A 20410-nucleotide genomic window follows, 5' to 3' on the forward strand; every position below is an offset into this window, starting at 1 on the left:
TTCGAGTTTTTATTATTATTATTTTAGGGCCCGTTCGTTATTATTTTTTTGTTTTCAGCTTTTAGTTATTTTTGAAAACTAAAAACAATTAATATGAAAATCAGAAAAAGTGATTTTTACTTTTTAGTTGTCAGTTTTCAAAATCATCATGTTTACAGTAAATTTGACTAATTTTTTATTTATTATAGGACATATATCATATGACTTTGAAAATCAAAAAACCAAAAAACAGAAAACCACGGTAATGATGAACATGCCCTTAGTAATACTAAAAACAGTTTATAATATTTTTGTACATCTTTACGTAGGTATTGTGATGCTTGATGTTGTAATCTTCGCAGTTAATCAACCAAGAGGAAGGACTTTGGTTGGTATCTCTACAAAAATTTCCAATAGGGCAAATTTGGTAAATTTAACAAAATTTAACAATAGATTAGACTAAAAAAAATCTATTTTTTTTCGGCGATGAATTAAACAATAACCAACTCTTTATGACTTGTAAATCTGAACATTCTTTTTTTTCTGATGGCATATATAGTTTACTTGTAAATTGTAATAGTCATTTTTCATCAAGAAGGGGTGTCCCCTTTTAAGACGGTCTTTCTTATTCAGAGTTTTGGTAGGAATTGGTGTCATGTTCGGTCTTGCGATTTGTTTCTTGATGTTGCGTCTTCCAGCTCAGCTCGCTACAAGGGTGAACTGAGGATGAAAAAGTGTATATAGGTGTGTGGTGGTCCCCTCCTGCACGCTTTATCAAGTGCAATTTTAATGGTTCGAAATTAGATAATGCTGATGCTTCCTTTGGGTGCATCATTTGGGATCATAGTGGTAAAGTTGTTCTTATGGGTGCCAAATATCTACATACTAGGATTTATATTTTTGTTGCAGAAGCTTGGGGATTGACGAAAAGGAATTAGGGCGGTGTACTCCCTAGGATCAGTAACGTCTATATTGAGGGAGATAATTTGGTTGTGATCAACTCCTTTAGTAAATGTTAGAAAGTGCCATGGAAAATTAATAATTTTGTATGTGATGCAGGGAATGATCTTTGTTCTTTCTCCAACGTTACAATCAACCATTGTTTTAGGGAGGCTAATCAAGCATCAAACTTTTTGGCGCACAAAGGTCACTCATGGCCTACTCTTCACCACTGGTTCAAGATTGATGATCTTGTGTTCCTCTCTATCATCTGTAAGGATGTGTTAGGCTACTCCTTAGGGATTAGCCTAGTTTTTGTTTTCCATATATATATAAAAAAAACAGACGCAACATATTAAAGACATTGTCTAACACCAAATAAAGTAACATACTTGGCACTTCTAAGCATTATGTTAGAGAAACCGTAAAATGTCTATAGTTTAATTGATTAAAGTCTTGAGAAATGATATTGAAGACATGAAATGAAACTCATCTACATCATTTCGCTTTATGCCTCTTTGCCTCTTTCTACACCAAAAAAACGACGCTAGAGAAAACACTTGCCAGTAATTAAGTTTCCAAGCTAATATGGAATTCACATGTTAATTTCATAACTCAAGCAGTCAATCAGATCATACACACATGACGCAGCGGATTTAATATGGAAATCACATGTAATTGTAAAATAACCAAACATAGATAGCGTAAATTATGTTAATGACAATATATACCTGCACACCTTACACAGAAATTTACTTACTCTCTTCTTATTGCATATATTGATATATTACATACAACAAATTCAAATTGACAAGCATTTATGGAAGGAGTGTCATTCCTCAAATTCAAAACAATATTATCCACAAGCAATATCTCTTTCTTTTGTTTTCAGTGTTCAATTATCTTGACATCTGAAATCTGAATTCAGAAATATGGACATCACGAAAAGTATTTGTATCTTTCAATTGTCAACATTCAAAGTAAAAATGAATAGTATATAGTATATGAGTAATTATAAACTCATCATACCATCTATTTCATATGACTTTTCATAAAGTAAAAACTGAAAACAAAATGTCGTTAACACTGCAACAAATTTGTACCATATGTGCGTATTAGCTTAAAATACTGTACTCCCATCTTTAAGAAGGCACCCAACTTATGATTACTGAAAATAAAGCTCAGCAAGTTCTTCTAAGGAATCATAGGCAGCAAGATTAGGATCACCATTTTCAAGCATCCACAATAGGTGATCGAAAAGAATTACCTCACACTTGATAGATATAGTACTATCTCCTGGACTTTGCTTCGACTTCTCGATAAGAGCATTCAACAATGGATGATTCAAGTACTTGGAATCGATCTCGTACCGTCTTCTCGAGCTTCCCACATAAATAGTTTCTCCATTCTTATTACAATGTTGACGTTGGTCTTCTACCATTTTTGATCTCGAGCGTTCCTTAGTTGAGTTAGACCTGAGACTACGATAGGAGGATGACCTTTTTAATTGTTGTGACAAGCTCTTGCATTTTCTTAACATTGAATGCAATTTCCTCATTTTATTTTACTGATATGTTAGATTGAAGGAGTTGCAAACATAGAAAGGCTGTAAGAGAATGAATAGATGAAGGTGACTTGAGGTTCACTCACATTGAAGGCAATTTGTAGTAGGCACTCTTCCCCCCCTTTTTTTGATGTACCTTATTCTTTTTTTTGCTTTTGTTGTTGGGTGGGGATGAATGGATGATGAAGTAGTTGGCTTTTATTACATGAGATTAGGACCAATAACCCACCCAAATTAATGAATTATAATAGATATATGAAGGTTTACCAATATTAGTGGTCTTAGTGATTTAATTAAAATAATAATAATAAAATATACCAATTAAAGATCTTGTCATGCACTCATGCCCATGCTCTTAATTTTTAGGATAGCAAGCAGAAGCATGTACAAGATGGTTGGAGTTTATGAGTATATATAGTAAAAACTTAAAATTTGCTTCAAAAGAATATGAATAGTCTTTTTTATCTTTTGTCTCACAATGAAAGTATAAAAGGGAAGAGTAAAATTCATACCCATTACTCTTCCTTTACCATTTGAGTTGTGTAGCAATGAGGCTTTTAGTGGGGATCTGGTCATTGGAGTTACCACGCACGTCGCCCGAACCAGGCATGAGCCGGTCATGGGCTATGGGGAATAAACTTAACCATCTTTCTGGGTCAATGTTTTGTCAGCATTTAATGACCATTTTTATCAGTCTTAAGTTACAGTTTTTCCCCCTAATCTCTCTCTTAATATCTCTTTTTTCCCTAATTTCTCTCCAAAACGGCTGCCATTATTCTGCCCATTTATTGACCATTTCCTACCGATTTCAGCCTATAATTATGATCTTGTTTGGTTTCCTCTCCCTATAAATACTAGTGTCTTAGTATTCATTGGTGATACAGGATCACAAACAATCTCTCCTTCTGTTCTATTATTCTAGGCAATATTCAAGATCGTTCTCAATCTGCTTTCTGTCAACACCGGAAACGCAGAAATCGTGTATCCCTGGAGGTTGATTGCTTTGAGTCTGTGTGTTGTTACGGGGCAAATTCAACTTTGGGGAACTGATATTTTCTTGCCGTAGTTATCAGATAAGTTTATTTCAATTGTTATCAGTTTTCATTCCTACATTTCAAAGTTGAATTTTCTTCTTGTATTTGTTTACGGAACTATGGCTGGTGAAATTCCTGATGTTAGTGTGCGTATTTTTAATGTTGTCCCTATTACCAATCCCTTTGTCCCTAATATGTCTAAGTTATTAGAACCGTTTGATGGAAAAAATTATAAGACGTGATCTGATAAGATGGAATTTTTCATGGGTCAAATTGGGTAGATTATTGTTTGTCTGTTATTGCTGCTCCTGAGAATTCTGTTAGGGATTTTGTGAAAGACAATAAGACTTGTCGTGGGATGTTACTGCATTATATGACTTCTGCCTTTTATATGATTTATAGTAAGTCGAAAAATGGTAAGGATATTTGGGATGCTTTGAACGCTAAGTATGGGTCTGATGATTTTGGGACTAAGAAATATGCTTGTAGTTGTTAGTTGAAGTTTACTTTGTCTGATGATAAACCTATGATAGATCAAGCTCATGAGTATGAATATTTATGTGTTGATATTGTTGCTGAGGGTATGGTCATTCCTAATCTATTCCAAGCCAACTGTTTACTTGAAAAATGACCTTCATCTTGGGAAACTTTTGTTCATTCCTTGAAACATAGGCAGAAAGACTTTACCCTTGAGCAATTAGTTTCCCACATTAAGATTGAGGAGCAGAACCGTATCCAAATCAAAGGAAAATCAGTTGATCATTCTTTTTCTTCTACTAATCTTGTGGAAAATAAAGCTGTTGCAGGTAAAGGATCAAAAGGTAAGGGTCCAAATCAGTTCCATGGTACAAGGCAGAACTATAACAACTTCAAGGGAAAAAGTAATTTTAAGGGAAGTTGCTTCGTTTGTGGAAAGTAAGGATATGTTGCCTAGGATTGCCGTAAAAAAAAGGAAGCTCCAAAGAAAGAAAAAGACAATAAAACTCAAGCCAACCTTGCTGAAGATGACATAATTTCTGCCGTGGTGTCCGAGGTCAATTTGGTAAGCAATATTTCTGAATGGATCGAGGACACTGGTGTAACCCGTCACATCTGCGCCAATAAGAAAATGTTCCAGGACTACAACAAAGTTTCAGAAGGAGAATGCGTCTTCATGGGCAACTCAAGCACTGTGAGTGTTCTAGGCAAAGGAAAGGTTTTCCTAAAATTGACTTTCGGGAAAACCATTGCTTTGCAGAATGTTTTTGCATGATCCTGACATCCGCATAAATCTCATTTCTGGTTCTATTTTAAACAAAGCTGGGATCAAGTTAGCTTTTAAATATGATAAACTTGTATTAACCATAAATGATTTTTTTGCAGGTAAAAGCTTTTGTAATGCTGGACCTTTTGTTTTGGATGTTGTTATTGATAATAAGAACTCTCCTGCTTCCGTTTATAATGTTGAGTCTGTTTCTTTATGGCATTCTAGACTTGGTCATGTGAATGTTGCTCTATTAAAAGGCTAAAAACTTAGTCTTATTCCCGACTTTAGCAATACTTCTTTTGATAAATGTGAAGTGTGTGTAGAAGCTAAGCACCCTAAGAAAGCATTCAACAAAAATGTGTCCCGTTCCTCTACTTTATTAGAGTTAGTCCATAGTGACTTAGGTGACTTTAAGAATTCCATGAGTAGGGGAGGAAAGAATATTACATTACTTTTGTTGATGACTTTTCACGTTATACTAAGGTTTATTTAGTGACTCAAAGGATGAGGTTAAAGCGAAATTACTAATCTATAAAGCCGAAGTTGAGAGCCAATTGGACCTTAAAATTAAGAGGGTGAGATCAGATAGGGGTGGAGAATATGATGGAATTTCCCTTAAGAAATTTTGTGAGTCTAATGGGATTATTCATGAGGTTACAACTCCTTATACCCCACAACATAATGGAATAGCTGAGCGGAAAAATAGAACTCTTAAAGATATGATGAATGCAATGCTTATTAGTTCAGGTATGCCTACTAACATGTGGGGTGAGGCTATTCTTTCTGCTTGCTGTGTTTCTTAACCGAGTTCCCCATAAGAAGTTAGATAAGACTCCCTAAATTGTGGAAAGGCTTCAAGCCAATTTGGGTACCTCAAAGTGTGGGGTTTTGGGAAGATAGGACTTCCTGATTTCAAAGGAGTAAGATTGGACCTAAGATTGTAGATGGTATCTTTATTGGTTATGCTTCTAACAGTGTTATATATAGACTCATTCTTAAGAATGCATCTGGTTTTGGTCCTATTAGAGAGTCAAGGATGTTGAATTTTTGAGCTTTTTTCTATGAAAGTTAGTTATTAATCATGCTTGCCTGCTGCATGTTCTTCTACTTTGCATCATCTAGTGAGACCTTACTCCTTAGAACCTAGAAGGATTAAGACAGCTAGAATTGAGTTTAGTTTCGGACCTGATTTTATTACTACCTTTCTTGCTGAGAAAGAGTGCTTAGATGAGAAAGATGTTAATGCATTTGTATTGGAAGAGAACCCGAGAACCTATGCCGAGGCCATGAGATCGGTAGGCTCAAGTATTTAGTTAGAGTCTATTATGAGCAATAATACCTGGATTTTGTCAGACCTTCCTAGAGGTTATGAGGCCCTAAGTAGTAGGTGGATCTTTACAAAGAAATGCAAGCTGATGGGTCTTGGACAAGTATAAGGCTAGACTTGTAGTTGGAGGGCATCCAAAAAAGGTTTAGACTTCTTTGATACTATTCTCCGTGACCAAGGTAGCCACCATTAGAGATTAATTGTACTTGCATCTATTCATGATTTAATTGTGCATCAAATGGATGTGAAAACTGCATTTTTAAATGGTGAGTTAAATGAGGAGATCTATATGAAGCAACCTAAAGTGTAATACCTCAAATTTTCAGAGCTGATTTTATTATTTATTAAGGTTCAATATTATTTCCACTTAAATTTACTTTTATGATAATGCAATTTTATAATATTATTAAAATAATGATTTCGTTTAGTTTTGATTTACTTAACAAGTTTTATTAAAATAATTTAATTGAAACTTGTTTTATTAAAATTAATTATTCATTTTCATTATTTCTAAATAATTTAATTCTGGTAATTGAAATCTTTACTTGATTGTGGGTGTTCTTGTACAAAGAGATGTCCATCCATATTAGCAATCCATATAAAGCCCAAGGTCAAGTCCATATCCCATGTGTCATTTTAGCCAAAAGAAAAAGGAAAAGATAAAACAAAAATAGAAAAAAGAAGAGGAAAACTGATCTTCGTCACCATCTTCCTCCCCTTCTCACGTATGATCTACAGTACCAAAGGAACCAATTTTTCAACAAAATTAACAACTCTTTTCAGTGGAGTTTGAATTCAGTCCATAATTCCAAATGTTATTTCACTATTTTGATAATGACATATAATTAAAGTTTACGTGATTTTAGTTTATTAAGTCCGATTTTTAGTTTATTATGTTAGAAGTAATTCCATATGTCTTAGATTTATTTTTGCTGTTTTGTTTATTTTATTTTGTTAGATTTATTCTTTTAGTTTTAATTAGTTTATTTATTTTTAGACTTCACGAATAACATGTTAAATAACTTATGATGAATTGATTAGGAGTTTGATCAAGATTAAGCTGTTAATATCTTATTTGTGATATTCGGTTAATATTATGGATGTAATAAAATTTAATATATTAAGTTTCCAAAATATTTTGTTTAGTTAGTGTGTGCAGCATGTTTATTTTTTCTACAATCTAGGAGCCACCAAACACTAACCTAAGCATGCGCTTAAAAATAGATCGTTGAGGTAGTTCCTACATTTTAGGAACCACAACAACTAATCTATTTATACACTAGTGGAAAAAAAATGCTTTTGCTACTTATCAAGTGCTTCGGTTAGTTTAAAAACGGAGCACTTGGTCCAGCTTTTTTTTAATAAAAAGAAAAATTATGACTAGTGCTTCGGTGGATGTGACTACCCGAAGCACTTGAGGATTGGGGATTCATAACACCCAACATTTCATTTTCACCCACGTACACTATTTCCCCTCCCCTCCTCTCTCTCTCTCTCTCTAGCTCTTCCTTCTCTCACCAATTTTATGAAAAAATCGAAACCCTAACCCTATTTCTTATTCGTGAATCGCACCACCACCATGGTTGAAAACTCAAAGGTCGACGATGGTGGCGTTACTGCTAAAACCATTGCCAACGACACCGCCACAACAAAACCCTAACCGTAATTATTACTCCTCCCCCTTTGTGTTGTCGTCGCTCTTCTGTATTCTTTCCCCCCTCTCTATCTCTCTTCTCATATTGAGATATCTTCTTTTTCTCTCTTCTCCATAAAATTCTCGATTTCAAAACCCTAGCGAAGAAAAGTGCTTCCAATTTTGCTACAATGGTGGCAACTAAGGAACAAATTGTTGAACCTGCGGAGCAAGAAGAACTGATTGCTGAACTTACGGAGCAATAGTTGCTCTGCTATGGCGTCGGATGATTCTCCTATGGAAGGGATTCACGACGCTGAAGAAGCCAGAGGAAAATCGAAGAAATCTAAGACGAAGAAGCGGAATTCTACTCATCCTCCTTACTTTGAGGTAAGAGAGATTAAATGTTGCATAATGTTTGAATTATGCGTTATTTTTTATGGATTTTCAAACTATAAATAAGGCCCAACCACATCCATTTGCATAGCCGTCGTAACAAGGAAGAAGAAGAACAACAAACCTCGAAAAAGCACATTGGGGGAACCATTCGAATTGGTCTAGACGTGAATCACGACAACCCCCTGGAACCGTGAGTTACTGATTCTGTTCTGTTGCTAATATTTTAGAACATGAACGACTGTAGTTTCTGCTATCTATGTTATTGTGCATTGTTTAAATATCACTGTTTTCTAGCCCTTCTCAGGGAGAGCTATTTTGGTTACTATCTATGATAGAAGTCTGCAGTGCCTGTAGCTTGTTAAGTAAATGAAATGGTCTCCTGGCTGATTTGCTGTTGTCTAGTCCTTTCTCTCGCATGCTTGACAATAAGTGTGTTCTTTGAGCTGCAAATCTGCAATAACCTCTATCATCGTGGCTTTCAACTTGTTAAATATTGCCGGATTACTCTTGTTTTAAGTTCCTGAACTACTAATCTGTAATTGGACTGTTATATTATTATCATTTTGTTGCCTCTATCTGCATGAATCTTTGTCTCTAGACTATAGTCATTTTGAGTTCAACATCATTTTATTTTATCTTCATTATTGGCTTGTTTAGCAATCAATCAAATATCGGAGGTTTATAATTCTAGTTGTTCATCTGCACAGGAGTGGGAGATCATTAACGATTTGAGGATTGACATGGCTAGGCTGCAGCAAAGACTAAATAACATGCAGAGAATGTTGGAGGCCTGCATGGATATGCAACTTGAACTGCAACGATGTGTGAGACAGGAGGTCTCCGCAGCTCTGAACCGATCAGCCAGTTCATCAGGCAAGCTATTAGATTGCAGGTTTCCGGGGGGGGGGGTAGGGAAGTTTCTTGCTGAGATCTTCGTCAAAACCTTAACTGGCAAGACCATCACTCTTGAGGTCGAAAGCAGTAACACCATTAACAATGTCAAGGCTAAGATTCAAGACAAAGAAGGTTTCATTTTTATCCTTCATTTATATATATATTTATTCTCCATTTAAATTTTGCTCAATATAATATAGTGAAGTTTTTAATTTTTGGATGTACTTTGGATTTTTTCTATGTTTTTGTTGTGTGAAATTTGCAGGAATTCCTCCAGACCAGCGGCGTTTGATCTTCGCTGGTAAGCAGCTTGAAGATGGTCGTACTCTTGCTCATTGCAACTTCCAGAAAGGTCATTTTCTCTCTCCTTGTTTCATTTTTTTAGTTCTTCTTTTGTTATCTTTGAATTATTTGTATTGGTTTTGACATATGCACGATGCATTCCTAACTCCTAAGAGCTTAAGATTATCACTAAATAAGTTTTTGAAATTGGTAGGAGTTTAGGAATGTATGACAAAATCACGCTTATTAGTTATTGCTTTATATTTTCATTTTTAGTTTTTAAATTATTTGTATTGCTTTTGATATATGCAGTTGTAAGAGCTAAAGGTTACTTTCCTAGAATTTGTTTATTTGCTTAATTTTGGCTACTTTTGGGTTGTCTAAGCTATCCAATCTTATTCCTTCTATGAATTTTTTTCATTACTTGAGCTATCGTCTTGCGACTTGGATTGGATTTAAGGAGACGATGGTCGGTGAGTGAGACTTGGAGATTGCATCTTCTATTTAGAGTATCACAAGGTAACTAGCTTTATATTATGAGTTTTAGAGAAGGGTTATATATTCATGTTAGGTTGAGTAGGATAGTGATTTTATGTTTTACTATGTATATATATCTTATGTTCGACTATGTTATGTATTGGTGTGGGTGGCATTGGTTACACAATTGTAGTTTTCCTATGCTTATTGGTACTAGTTACACAATTATAGCCAGTTGAATACATGTATAATTTGCAATTTTACACTTGACAGGTTAAAACATCTCTGTTTAGATACCTATTTGTGCTTTAGTTCTTCCCTGGGTCCTAGTTGTTGTTGTTGCACACTCAGTTTTCTGTTGTCACACTCTGGTTAGTGCCTTATTTTACCCTCTTAATCTGCTATGTTATCTCTCATTAATGGTAATAAGTTCGGGTTACTTGTAGAAATTAACATTGAACTCATGATGTGGTTTATTATTTTGTATTACATATCTTTTTCCAGAAAGTTATGAGTAGTTTCCCCTGAATTTAGAAGTACGAATCCACAAATGCAACCTTAGCACAGTTTCACCTCCCCAACCAAACAACCAGAAGTGCTTGAGATTATTACCATTGATAGATTGATTAACTACAAATTTTACCCGGAATTGAAGAACACAAGAAATTTTGACATGTTAGTTGTGTACTTGTGTTAAATGTTCTACTGAACAAAGTGAAGATTTTCTCAGTTTCTGCAACATTGAAACAGTAGATACTACATAATATGAGAATAAGTTCCTAATACATCTGACCCCTGACACATTCTTCGTGTGATCGCTGCAAGATTAACTGTAACTATTTTGAATGCCGGTATCAGTTTCATTCACTTAAAATTTAACTTAAACAGAGTTGCAACCATTAAACATCAACTAAAAATCAAGCCAGCAATTCTCTCATTCCAAAAAATGCATAGTTGAGATTATTGGCGTGAATTTTTCCTATCGTTTTTTAGGAAAAAGAAAATCAGAAACAAATCTATTTTTTCTTTTTCTAGAAATAGATCTAAGTAAAGATAAGTATTTGCTGAATGTTGTTTCGAAACAAATCAACTATTTCCAAAATCAATCTACTCCTTATTACTTAATGATCTATTTCGGGAAAAAAGAAAATGTCTAAAAAAATGGACACAACATATAGAGTTGTACTTGAAAGTTGAAATAGAATGATGAGTCAAAGTGTGAGAAAACATTAATTCTTATAACAGGTAAAGAAGGAAAGTAAGTCTAACAGTACCATAGTTTGCCAAACTCACCTTGTTTATGATAATAAAAATATTTCTCAGCTTATTGTCAAAAACATCTTAGTACTAAATTGTCCATACAAAATAATATATTCTAGTTTCTTAATATAGAAGTATTTAATATTTTATCATGAGATTGGACCCTTTTGCATATCTTAGAGATAAGCTTGTTGTTTCTAATTTTAGAAAATACTTGCTCAATGATAACACTCATCTTTTATATGATTCCTTCGATTGACTCCATTCTCCATTTATTATGTTGTGGAATGTGTGGGTGCATATATAACTATATGATTTTGGAAGTTATGTTGACCCTATCTGAGATGTTGGCAATCATTTGATCTCCGTTCCCCTGACCCTCTTTTATATTTTTACTGTGTGTTTATGTTTTCCTTTTGAAATTCTTCTTGCTTTGGGGACTCGGTGTGTTTTCAAGTCACAAGAATTAATGGGTGATTAAGAAATCAAGAAGTGATATGTTTTCCTTCCTTAAATGCTGCTTTTATTGTTAAGTGTTATCTCAGGAGCAAACAAACAAGTTTATGCTCCAGAGCCGTTTGGTGCTGGGTGATTATTGCAGGCAGAAATCACCTTTGATGGTGGAAGAGTTAAGGTGTCCACCACTGGTCCTATTGATCCTGATTTGTTCATGTTCTAAAACTTTGGCGTAGTTGTTTTGGATTTGACTTGCTGATGCATGTCATTGTTTTGTTTTCTTAATCAATTTCAATTCTAAAAGTGAATGCATTTATGTTAATCAGCACTAGGTTTGGGTAAACTTTTTCGGTGTTGTACTTGTATTGTCATTTTTGTTTGCTATTCTATGATCCCTTGAAGGTTCTTGCCAACTTAGTGATCATCTACTAAATTCAGAAAGACTGAAGTGAATAGCTAATAGGATGCTCTACTTCTGATCTGATGTCATATATACCCAAAGGCCTAAAACATTTGAAGTAACCAGCCTATTCTCTGAGTAATGAAGTAAATGATTTAAAGTTAACCATGTCTCAGTGAGACACATCAATATTTTTTTGTTATTCTCTTGTTCTGGTTATTTGTTTGATTATTATTTCAAACTAGTGTTGTTGTTGTTGTTGTTGTATGCTTGCTGCTGTACAACAACAACAACAATTTTTTTTATTAAAAAACATACTTCAAGTGCTCCGGTTGTTAGGAAAAAACCGGAGCACTTGATTCACAAGTGCTCCGGTTTTCTCTTAGCAACCGGAGCACTTGAAGATTTTTTAACATATAAAATTTACAAGTGCTCCGGTTTTTAAGGCAACCGGAGCACTTGTAAATCTAAGTGCTCCGGTTTTCAACCAAAGCATTTGATAAATACTCAAGTGCTCGTATGGGGTCTGCTACGGGTCAAATATCACTTGTAGGGTTTTTGACCGGAGCACTTGATTTTTTTCCACTAGTGATAAGGCGTGTGAACGTGGAGAAGTGGCTGAGTTTAAGGAAGCCCAACTGCCAATGGAATTATCACAACGGACATATTATGGAGAAGTGGCTGAAGCTACGTGTAATCTTGGAGAAGATCGTGGAGAAGAACTCGAGAAGAAAGGTCCCTACAAATAGAGTTTTGTAATGATCTTATTAGATATACTTTCAGAATTTTATGTAATATTCTTAGTGAAAGTACATTCGGTTTTCTTCTTCTTAGAAATTGATGTATTATAGATTGGGTTGAGTGAATCTAAGTCTGTAATCATTTTGAGAGAAAAAGAGAAAGAGAAAGAGAAGAGAGAAAGAGAAAAGACTTTGAGTGAAGTCAAGGGAGAAGTCAACTGTTCAGGGGAAACAGGCTGTCAGGGAACCGATTCCTCGAGGAACAGAGTTGGTCCAAGTTTAGGATGTACAAAAGAGAGTCTTTTGGCCTAAAAGTTATTAAAGAGAATTGAGTCAAAATCCCTCGTGGTCAAGTTTTTTCTTCCTATTGGGCATAGGAAGTTTTCGTTGTAAAAATCTTGTGTTCCTAGTTCTTTCTTATTTCATGCAATTATTTCTTTCTTATTCAATCCTTCTTTTATTTCCACAAAAAGTTTGAAAATCTCTCCAACTACAATTCACCCCCCTCTTGTAGTTGCTTAAGTGTTCGTCCAAGACTAACAATTGGTATCAGAGCCTAGTTCCTCCAAAATCAGTTAATACTGAGGAGGTAGTTCCTGGAAACGATGAACACATCAGGAGAAAGATTGGAAGAAGGTTACTCAACTCAGCGTCCACCAATGTTTAATGGCAAGTATTATCCGTACTAGAAGAATCGTATGGAAATATTTATCAAGGCCGAAAATTATCAAGTTTGGAGAGTAATAGAGATTGGTGACTTCGAAGTCATAGAGAAAAATGAAAAAGGTGAAGAAATCCCCAAGCCACTCTCCAAATATGATAAAGATGACTTCGACAAGATGGAGATGAATAACTTGGCCAAAAAGATTCTCCACTGTGGTCTTGGTCCCCATGAACACAATCGAATCATGGGATGCAAATCAGCCAAGCAAATGTGGGAACTTCTTCAAGTTACTCACGAAGTAACAAACGAAGTCAAGAGATCAAAGATTGACATGCTCATGCACATATATGAGCTATTTCAAATGAAGCCTAAGGAGTCTGTCCAAGAGATGCTCACAAGGTTCTCCAACATCATTAATGAACTTAAATCTCTAGGAAAGATCATCACTCCGGAGGAACAAGTACGAAAAGTTCTACGAAGTCTTACTCAAGATGAAAAATGGATGGCAAAGGTTACTGCCCTGCTTGAAACAAAAGATTTCACCACATTCAATATCGAACAACTTTCCGGTTCCTTGTTGACTCATGAAATCCATCTAGGAACTCATGAAGTTGACTCTAATAGGTCTAAGGCATTGGCTCTCAAGTCCGATGACTTAGAGGATTCAGAAACTGATGATGAAGAGGTATCACTGATTGTGAAAAGATTCAAAAAGTTTTCAACAAAAACTACAAAGGGAAGAACTTGAAAGAACCAGGAAAGTTAAGGTGTCACAAGTGTGGAAGTCCGGATCACTTTATAAAGGAATGCCCTCTCTGGGAAAATGAAAAGAGCAAAGGAAAGTACAAGGAGAAGGGAAAGGAACAGCAAAAACCTTTCTCAAAAGTTAATATGAGAAGAGCCATGGTTGCTGCCTGGGGAGAATCCGATTCAGACGAGGAGCAGGAACAACCAGAAGAGGAGACAACTCATTTATGTCTCATGGCAAAAATAGACGAGGAAGAAGACTTGCCAAACAACAAGGTACGCATAAATGTTATTGAAGAAGAGTTAAAAGAACTTTCAAAGAATCAATTAATAAAACTACTTTTGGAAACTTTGGATGACTACAAGGCCATTTGTGTTAGAGAAGAAAATTTAGATTAAGCCTTAGAAGTCACCAAAGGACATTCAAATTGGTTTAAAACAGTGAATGCAAACATTGAGGAAAGATTCTTTGAAGTCTTTGATGAAAACCGACATATTCGAGAAGCTTTTGAAAATGCTAAAAATAAAAATTATTTCTTGAATATGGAAATGGCTGAATTGAAACTATTCGTTCCTGAAGGAACCAGTTCCTCTATAAATACCAGATCTGAGTTAGAAAAGTTAAAATTCGAACATGAAAAAGTTTTGAGTAAATATCTGGTACTTATAGAGAAAATGGAATCTTCAAGAACGACTCTTCCTGATCCAGTGAGCTGGATACAAAAATATAAAAATGAAGGAAGAAGTGGGTTAGGTTTCAATCACAAGAAGAAAAACAAAATGAAAAAATATGTTGATATTCCAAGCAGCCGAATATGCTCTTACTTTGGGAACAGTGGACACTTAGTGTCTGACTGTTCCTCCATAGAAGAACATATCAAAATGAACACCCACTTAGTTAAACAAGTTTGGAAAGTTAAGACAAATACAAGCCCGATAGAGGAACCCAAGTAAACTGGGTTCCTACCACTGACTGATTGCTTTGATACATGCTAAAGTGAGGGGGAACAACCTGTGGTACCTCGATAGCGGTTGTTCTAAACACATGACAGGTGATGAAGAGAAATTTCTCTCGCTTTCAGCCTATGATGGAGGAACTGTGACCTTCGAAGACAATCTTACCGGTAATCTGCTTAGTATTTCTCAATTCTCCGACAAAGGGAACAATGTAAATTTTACTGATGAATGTTGTGTAGTAAGTAATGAAGGAATAGGTACCAAAATCGTAGAACGAACAAGGAAAGGGAACACCTACGTTGTTGATCTCAACCTTGTTCCTAGGAACAATCTAACGTGTTTAAGTGCCGTCGATAATGAACCACTTCTTTGGCATAAAAGATGTGGTCACGCAAGTATGGCATTAATCCAGAAGCTAAGTGGTAAGGATTTGGTGGTTGGATTACCAACTATCAAAGCCTCAAACCATGAAGTTTGTGGACCATGTACAAAAGGTAAACAAGTTAGATCCTCGTTCAAATCAAAGAAAATGGTAAGCACACAAAGTCCCCTTGAACTGATTCATATGGACTTGTGTGGCCCTGTTCGAATCCAAAGTCGATCTGGTAAGAGATATGTGCTTGTAATAGTTGATGATTTTTCAAGATACACTTGGGTTATTTTTCTCCATGGCGAAGATGAGACGTTTTATGAATTTGTTAACTTTACAAAAAGAACTCAAAGAATAAGTGGTTTTAAAATTAAGCACTTGCGTTTTGATCATGGTAAGGAGTTTGAAAACTCCAAATTTGATGAGTTCTGCAAAAATGAAGGTCTTGATCACAACTTCTCAGCTCCTAGAACTCCACAACAAAATGGCATGGTAGAACGGAAGAATCGTACTTTGGAGGACATGGCAAGAACAATGATCATAGCAAGCAATCTTCCGAAGAATTTCTGGGCTGAAGCAGTGAATACGGCATGCTACATAATCAATAGAGTCATGCTAAGACCTATTGTCTTGAAGACCCCTTATGAGCTTCTCAAAGGAAGAAAACCCAATATCTCGTACTTTAGAATCTTTGGCTGTAGATGCTTTGTACATAACAATGGTAAAGATAATTTAGGAAAGTTTGATGCTAGAAGCGATGAGGCTGTTTTTATTGGATATGCTTTAAGTAGTAAGGCATATAGAGTTTACAAGAAACGAATAGTGTGTGTTGAGGAAAGTGTCCATGTTATTTTTGATGAAACTAACTCTCTGCAGGAACCTAGTCATGAAAATGACTTTGAAATAGGACTGACTCGTATTGAGGAGTCAGTAAACATTGATAAGGAGCTAACACCTGCAGGAACCAACAAAAAGCATATTTTTGAAGAAGAGATAGTTGTTCCCGATCCTGTTATACAGGAGGAACAGGCACCAGAAATTCATCTAGTAGACGAGACGAATGAAGCTCCTCAAACTGGAGGAGCAGAGACAAGAAGATTTGAACCAAGACCGTGGAACACAACAAGAATGTCACTCTTTTCCGCCCGCCAAAATCGGACACTAAAAACACGAAATCGGACGCTAAAGAGATTAGCATCCGATGATGGACGCTAAAAGGCCGATGCAAAACCCCTGGTCGCTAATTGTCCAATTAGCGTCCGCTAAGCGGACGCTAAAACTTTAGCGTCCGAAATTTCCGAGTTAGCATCCGCCTAGAAGGTTGGACGCTAATTAGCGTCCGATTGCAAACGGACGCTAATTAGAGTCCGCGTATAAACGGACGGTGATTATTAGGATCGGACGCTAATTAGCGTCCAACCTTCTACGCAGATGCTAATGATTAGAATCGGACGCTAAACGTTGAAACCAAATGCTCAAACAGACTCATCATTATCAGCTTTCATTTTACTTTATTATTTTTATTTAATTCATTTTATTAACTTTCAATTATTATTTAAAAATGAACAATGTCAGAATAACAAAAATTGAGAATTAAACAAATGAGAATTTTATTTAAATTAAATACATAATTACAATCTAATACCAAAATTTAGTACTATAATAGCATAATTACATTGTAACTTCAATATAATACAACAACTACAATCTAATAACAAAATGCTCAGACTCATCAGTCTTCTTCCTCCCTATCCCTTTCACTCCAACCTTTCTCTCTTCTAAGGACTTTGTATCCCCGGGTGGGTTCGTAACTTCGATTATCTCATCCCCTAGAGAAGCAACCGCAAGAACAAGGAAACCTTCTCGCCTATCGATTGCTGTGTATCCATACCTTGCAGCTTCAGCTGAGGCATCTGAACATACGATAGCCCTCCCAAACTGTCAAAAGTCGACAACAAAACGATACATATAAGCATTGTACTACAAGTATGGTATAATCCTAGATGAGATGATTGAAAGATCCAAGTACATAAGTTTCTGTTAAGTAGCATTAGTACCATGTAGCCTGCTGCAGGAAGAGAACAGATTGAGGGAAGGAAACCCTTCTGCAGATGTCTTAGCAGATTTGAACTTCGGGTTCCAGCACGAGTTCATTCAAGACTATGAATATACTAACAACTCGTATGAATGGGGAGTTACTTGACAATATTACATTCGAGAATGAAACGTCAAAAGAGTATCTACTAATACACACAACGAAGGAATTACTTGACAAAGATTTAACTACGTGAATATTTTTGCAAACTATGGAACAAAACTTCCAATACCACACCATAATAGGACTTTGTTTGGCAACTTCTTTATCTCCTCATAAGACGGTCCAGCGCTCAAATCAACAGCAAGGATGTTCTCCACAGAAACATCATAACTCTGAACAAATTATATATCAAGAATCAAAACATATAATATCTATCAACTATGTGCTGCTACTTCTGCAGTAGTATTTACAATTTCGCCAACTTTAATGGGTTCATAGGTCTTCTCCAGATAGTTGATGATCATCTTAAAATCATCAGATTCTCTGTCTAGGGGAGTTATTTTGCATCCGAGTTTCTTATAACGGTCTGATAATGGATCATCCAATGTCGAGCCACTCATATCACCAATCAGATGTGAAGCCACTGTTATATCCCTAACACTCTCAACTAATTAATCATAACCGAAAGTTAGATCACCAATTAAATTTTACAAGCGAGAAAAATGTTCGAATCGAAGAAATTACCAAAGAATTTCATTTCCATAACCATGAGTACACAACAATTAGCATAATCCCAAACAAAATACTCCTGAACGGTTTATTTCACACTGAAAATTTAGCACCTCAACATACTCTTTCAGCATAATCAACTATGCACAGTTCTTTAACATCAATTTTATTCCTATACTCCTCTTTATGAAAAAGCGATTTCGAATTTGTGCTTTCAAATGAACGAAAGAGTAGTCAAACTGAAAAGTGCAAATAATCAATTCCTTTTTCAGGTTAGCTTATACCTATTTAATCCAACCTTAAATTACCTAAATTACTCCTATTCACAATAAAGTATAAATTTGCAACAAATTTTAATCAGCATATTACAAATCAACGCAGCCAATAAAATAAAACACAATTCCTTAATCCCTTAATCCAACAAAAAAATTTGAACTCTGTTCAAATTTTCAACTAAAACTAACCAAAAGAAGAAAAAAAAATTATATAAAAAAAACTTACTTGAGCAACCATAGTAGAAGAAAGCATCAATTCAAGGTTACAAACTTCTTCGATCTCAATATTTTCACCAAATTAACATCCAAAAAAACAAAAAATTATCTAGAAATTAGAATTTCAACTTTCTTCAACTTAATTTCACAAACAAAAATTCCTAAAAATTATCAAAAATCAGGAATCCAAAGAGAAAGACAAATAAGAGAGAGAAAACAGAAGATTTTGGGAAGTATGGAGGATGTGAAAGGAAACGCAGAGGATTCCACGCAAGAGAGAGAAAGTGTGTAAGGAACAATGCACGAAAAAAAGCTTTAAGTTTAGATTAGTTCAATAGCGAACCCAAAACAACATATCCAAAAACCCAAACCAAAACAACAGCGAAAACGAAGATCTAAAAACGAAGATCCAAAAACGAAAATTGAAAACAAAAATTCAAAAACAAAAAATTTAAAAAGCGATAATTCAAAAACTGAAAATTTAAAACCAAAAATGAAAATTCAAAAAACGAAATTAAGAAACTAAAAATTTAAAAAGTGAAAATTAAAAAATTGAAAATTGAAAAACGGAAATCCAAAAACAAAAATTCAGAAACGAAAATAGAAAAATGAAAATCCAAAAACTGAGAATTCAAAAAGTGAAAATCCAAAAATGAAAATTCAACCGACGATTAAAAATAAAATAAAATATACCTGATAAAGAAGCGACGGTGATGCTTGAAGACGGCGATGATGCTCAGAGACATAAGCGGCGATGATGCAACCAACTGAACAAAACCCTAACCAAAACCAACTGAATAGTTTGAGGGAGATGAAGAGTTAGACAGAGGAAAGAATTGAGGTGAGAGAGAATTGAGGTGAGAGAGAATTGAGTGAGAGAGGACCATATGGAGTTATGGACAATTGAACGGTTTGGTCGATTGATTTTGGTAGGACCGATAAATTAGCGTCTGCCTAACGGACGCTAATTAGTGTCCGTTTTGTAAACGGACGCTAATTAGCGTCTATTTACGAGAGCGGACGCTAAAAAACAAGAAAGCAGACGCTAATTTGCGTCTGTTATAAATCAGACGCTAATTTTTAAATTACCGTCCACTTATACTGTCGGACGCTAAATTCAGACGCTAAAAAGGCAGATTCTTGTTGTGGAAACACTTGAAATCACATCCATTGGATTTAATAGTAAGTGATATTGAAAAGGGAACTCAAACGAGATCCCAACTGAAAAATTTTTTTGCTTTGCATCATTCATGGGTTTTAGGTTGTACCAAATGGACGTCAAATGTGCCTTTTTAAATGGATATTTGATTGAAGACGTCTATGTGGAACAACCTCGTGGTTTTGAAAACCCGGATCTTCCGAATCAAGTCTATAAGCTAGATAAAGCTCTTTATGGGCTTAAGCAAGCTCCTAGATTATGGTATGAAAGACTTTCAAAATTCTTACCTTCTAATGACTTTATACGGGGCAAAGTTGATAGGACCCTGTTCCTTCGATCCAAAGAAACAGACATCCTAGTGGTTCAGATTTATGTGGATGATATAATTTTTGGTGTAACTAACGAATCACTTTGTAAAGAATTTGCTGAGTTAATGCGTAGTGAATTTGAAATGAGTATGATGGGAGAGTTAAACTTCTTTCTCGGTTTGCAAATCAAGCAAACTGAAAAAGGAACAATGATCCATCAACAAAAATACGTAAAGGAGTTATTGAAAAAATATGGACTGTATCAAGCAAAATCAAACCATACTCCTATAGGAACAAGTACAAGGTTAGATGAGGAT

General features: G+C 35.2%; 2 protein-coding genes across 2 annotated transcripts; one reads left to right on the top strand and one right to left on the bottom strand.

Annotated features, from left to right (window-relative positions):
* Positions 1-8264: 8264 nt before the first annotated feature.
* Positions 8265-11014, top strand: LOC130590598 (polyubiquitin 9-like). The gene is made up of 3 exons (XM_057393082.1): positions 8265-8311; positions 8829-9147; positions 9281-11014. The coding sequence occupies exons 2-3, from the start codon at positions 8862-8864 to the stop codon at positions 9439-9441; spliced, it is 447 nt and encodes a 148-aa protein (XP_057249065.1). The 5' UTR covers positions 8265-8311; positions 8829-8861; the 3' UTR covers positions 9442-11014.
* Positions 11015-17069: 6055 nt separating this feature from the next.
* Positions 17070-17518, bottom strand: LOC125494778 (protein ADP-ribosyltransferase PARP3-like; the record flags this gene model as incomplete). Its single annotated transcript, XM_048638587.2, has 2 exons — positions 17070-17306; positions 17426-17518. Coding segments are annotated over 2 exons (330 nt in total), but the record flags the coding sequence as incomplete, so codon positions are not given.
* Positions 17519-20410: the final 2892 nt, after the last annotated feature.

Source organism: Beta vulgaris, chromosome 2 (genome assembly GCF_026745355.1).
Source record: "Beta vulgaris subsp. vulgaris cultivar EL10 chromosome 2, EL10.2, whole genome shotgun sequence".
Classification (NCBI taxonomy): domain Eukaryota; kingdom Viridiplantae; phylum Streptophyta; class Magnoliopsida; order Caryophyllales; family Amaranthaceae; genus Beta; species Beta vulgaris.

Coding starts and splice junctions, on each gene's coding strand:
- LOC130590598 (XM_057393082.1), top strand. CDS start 8,862: ATGGCTAGGCTGCAGCAAAGACTAAATAACATGCAGAGAATGTTGGAG. Junction 9,148..9,280: donor TAAGATTCAAGACAAAGAAG/GTTTCATTTTTA, acceptor TGAAATTTGCAG/GAATTCCTCCAGACCAGCGG.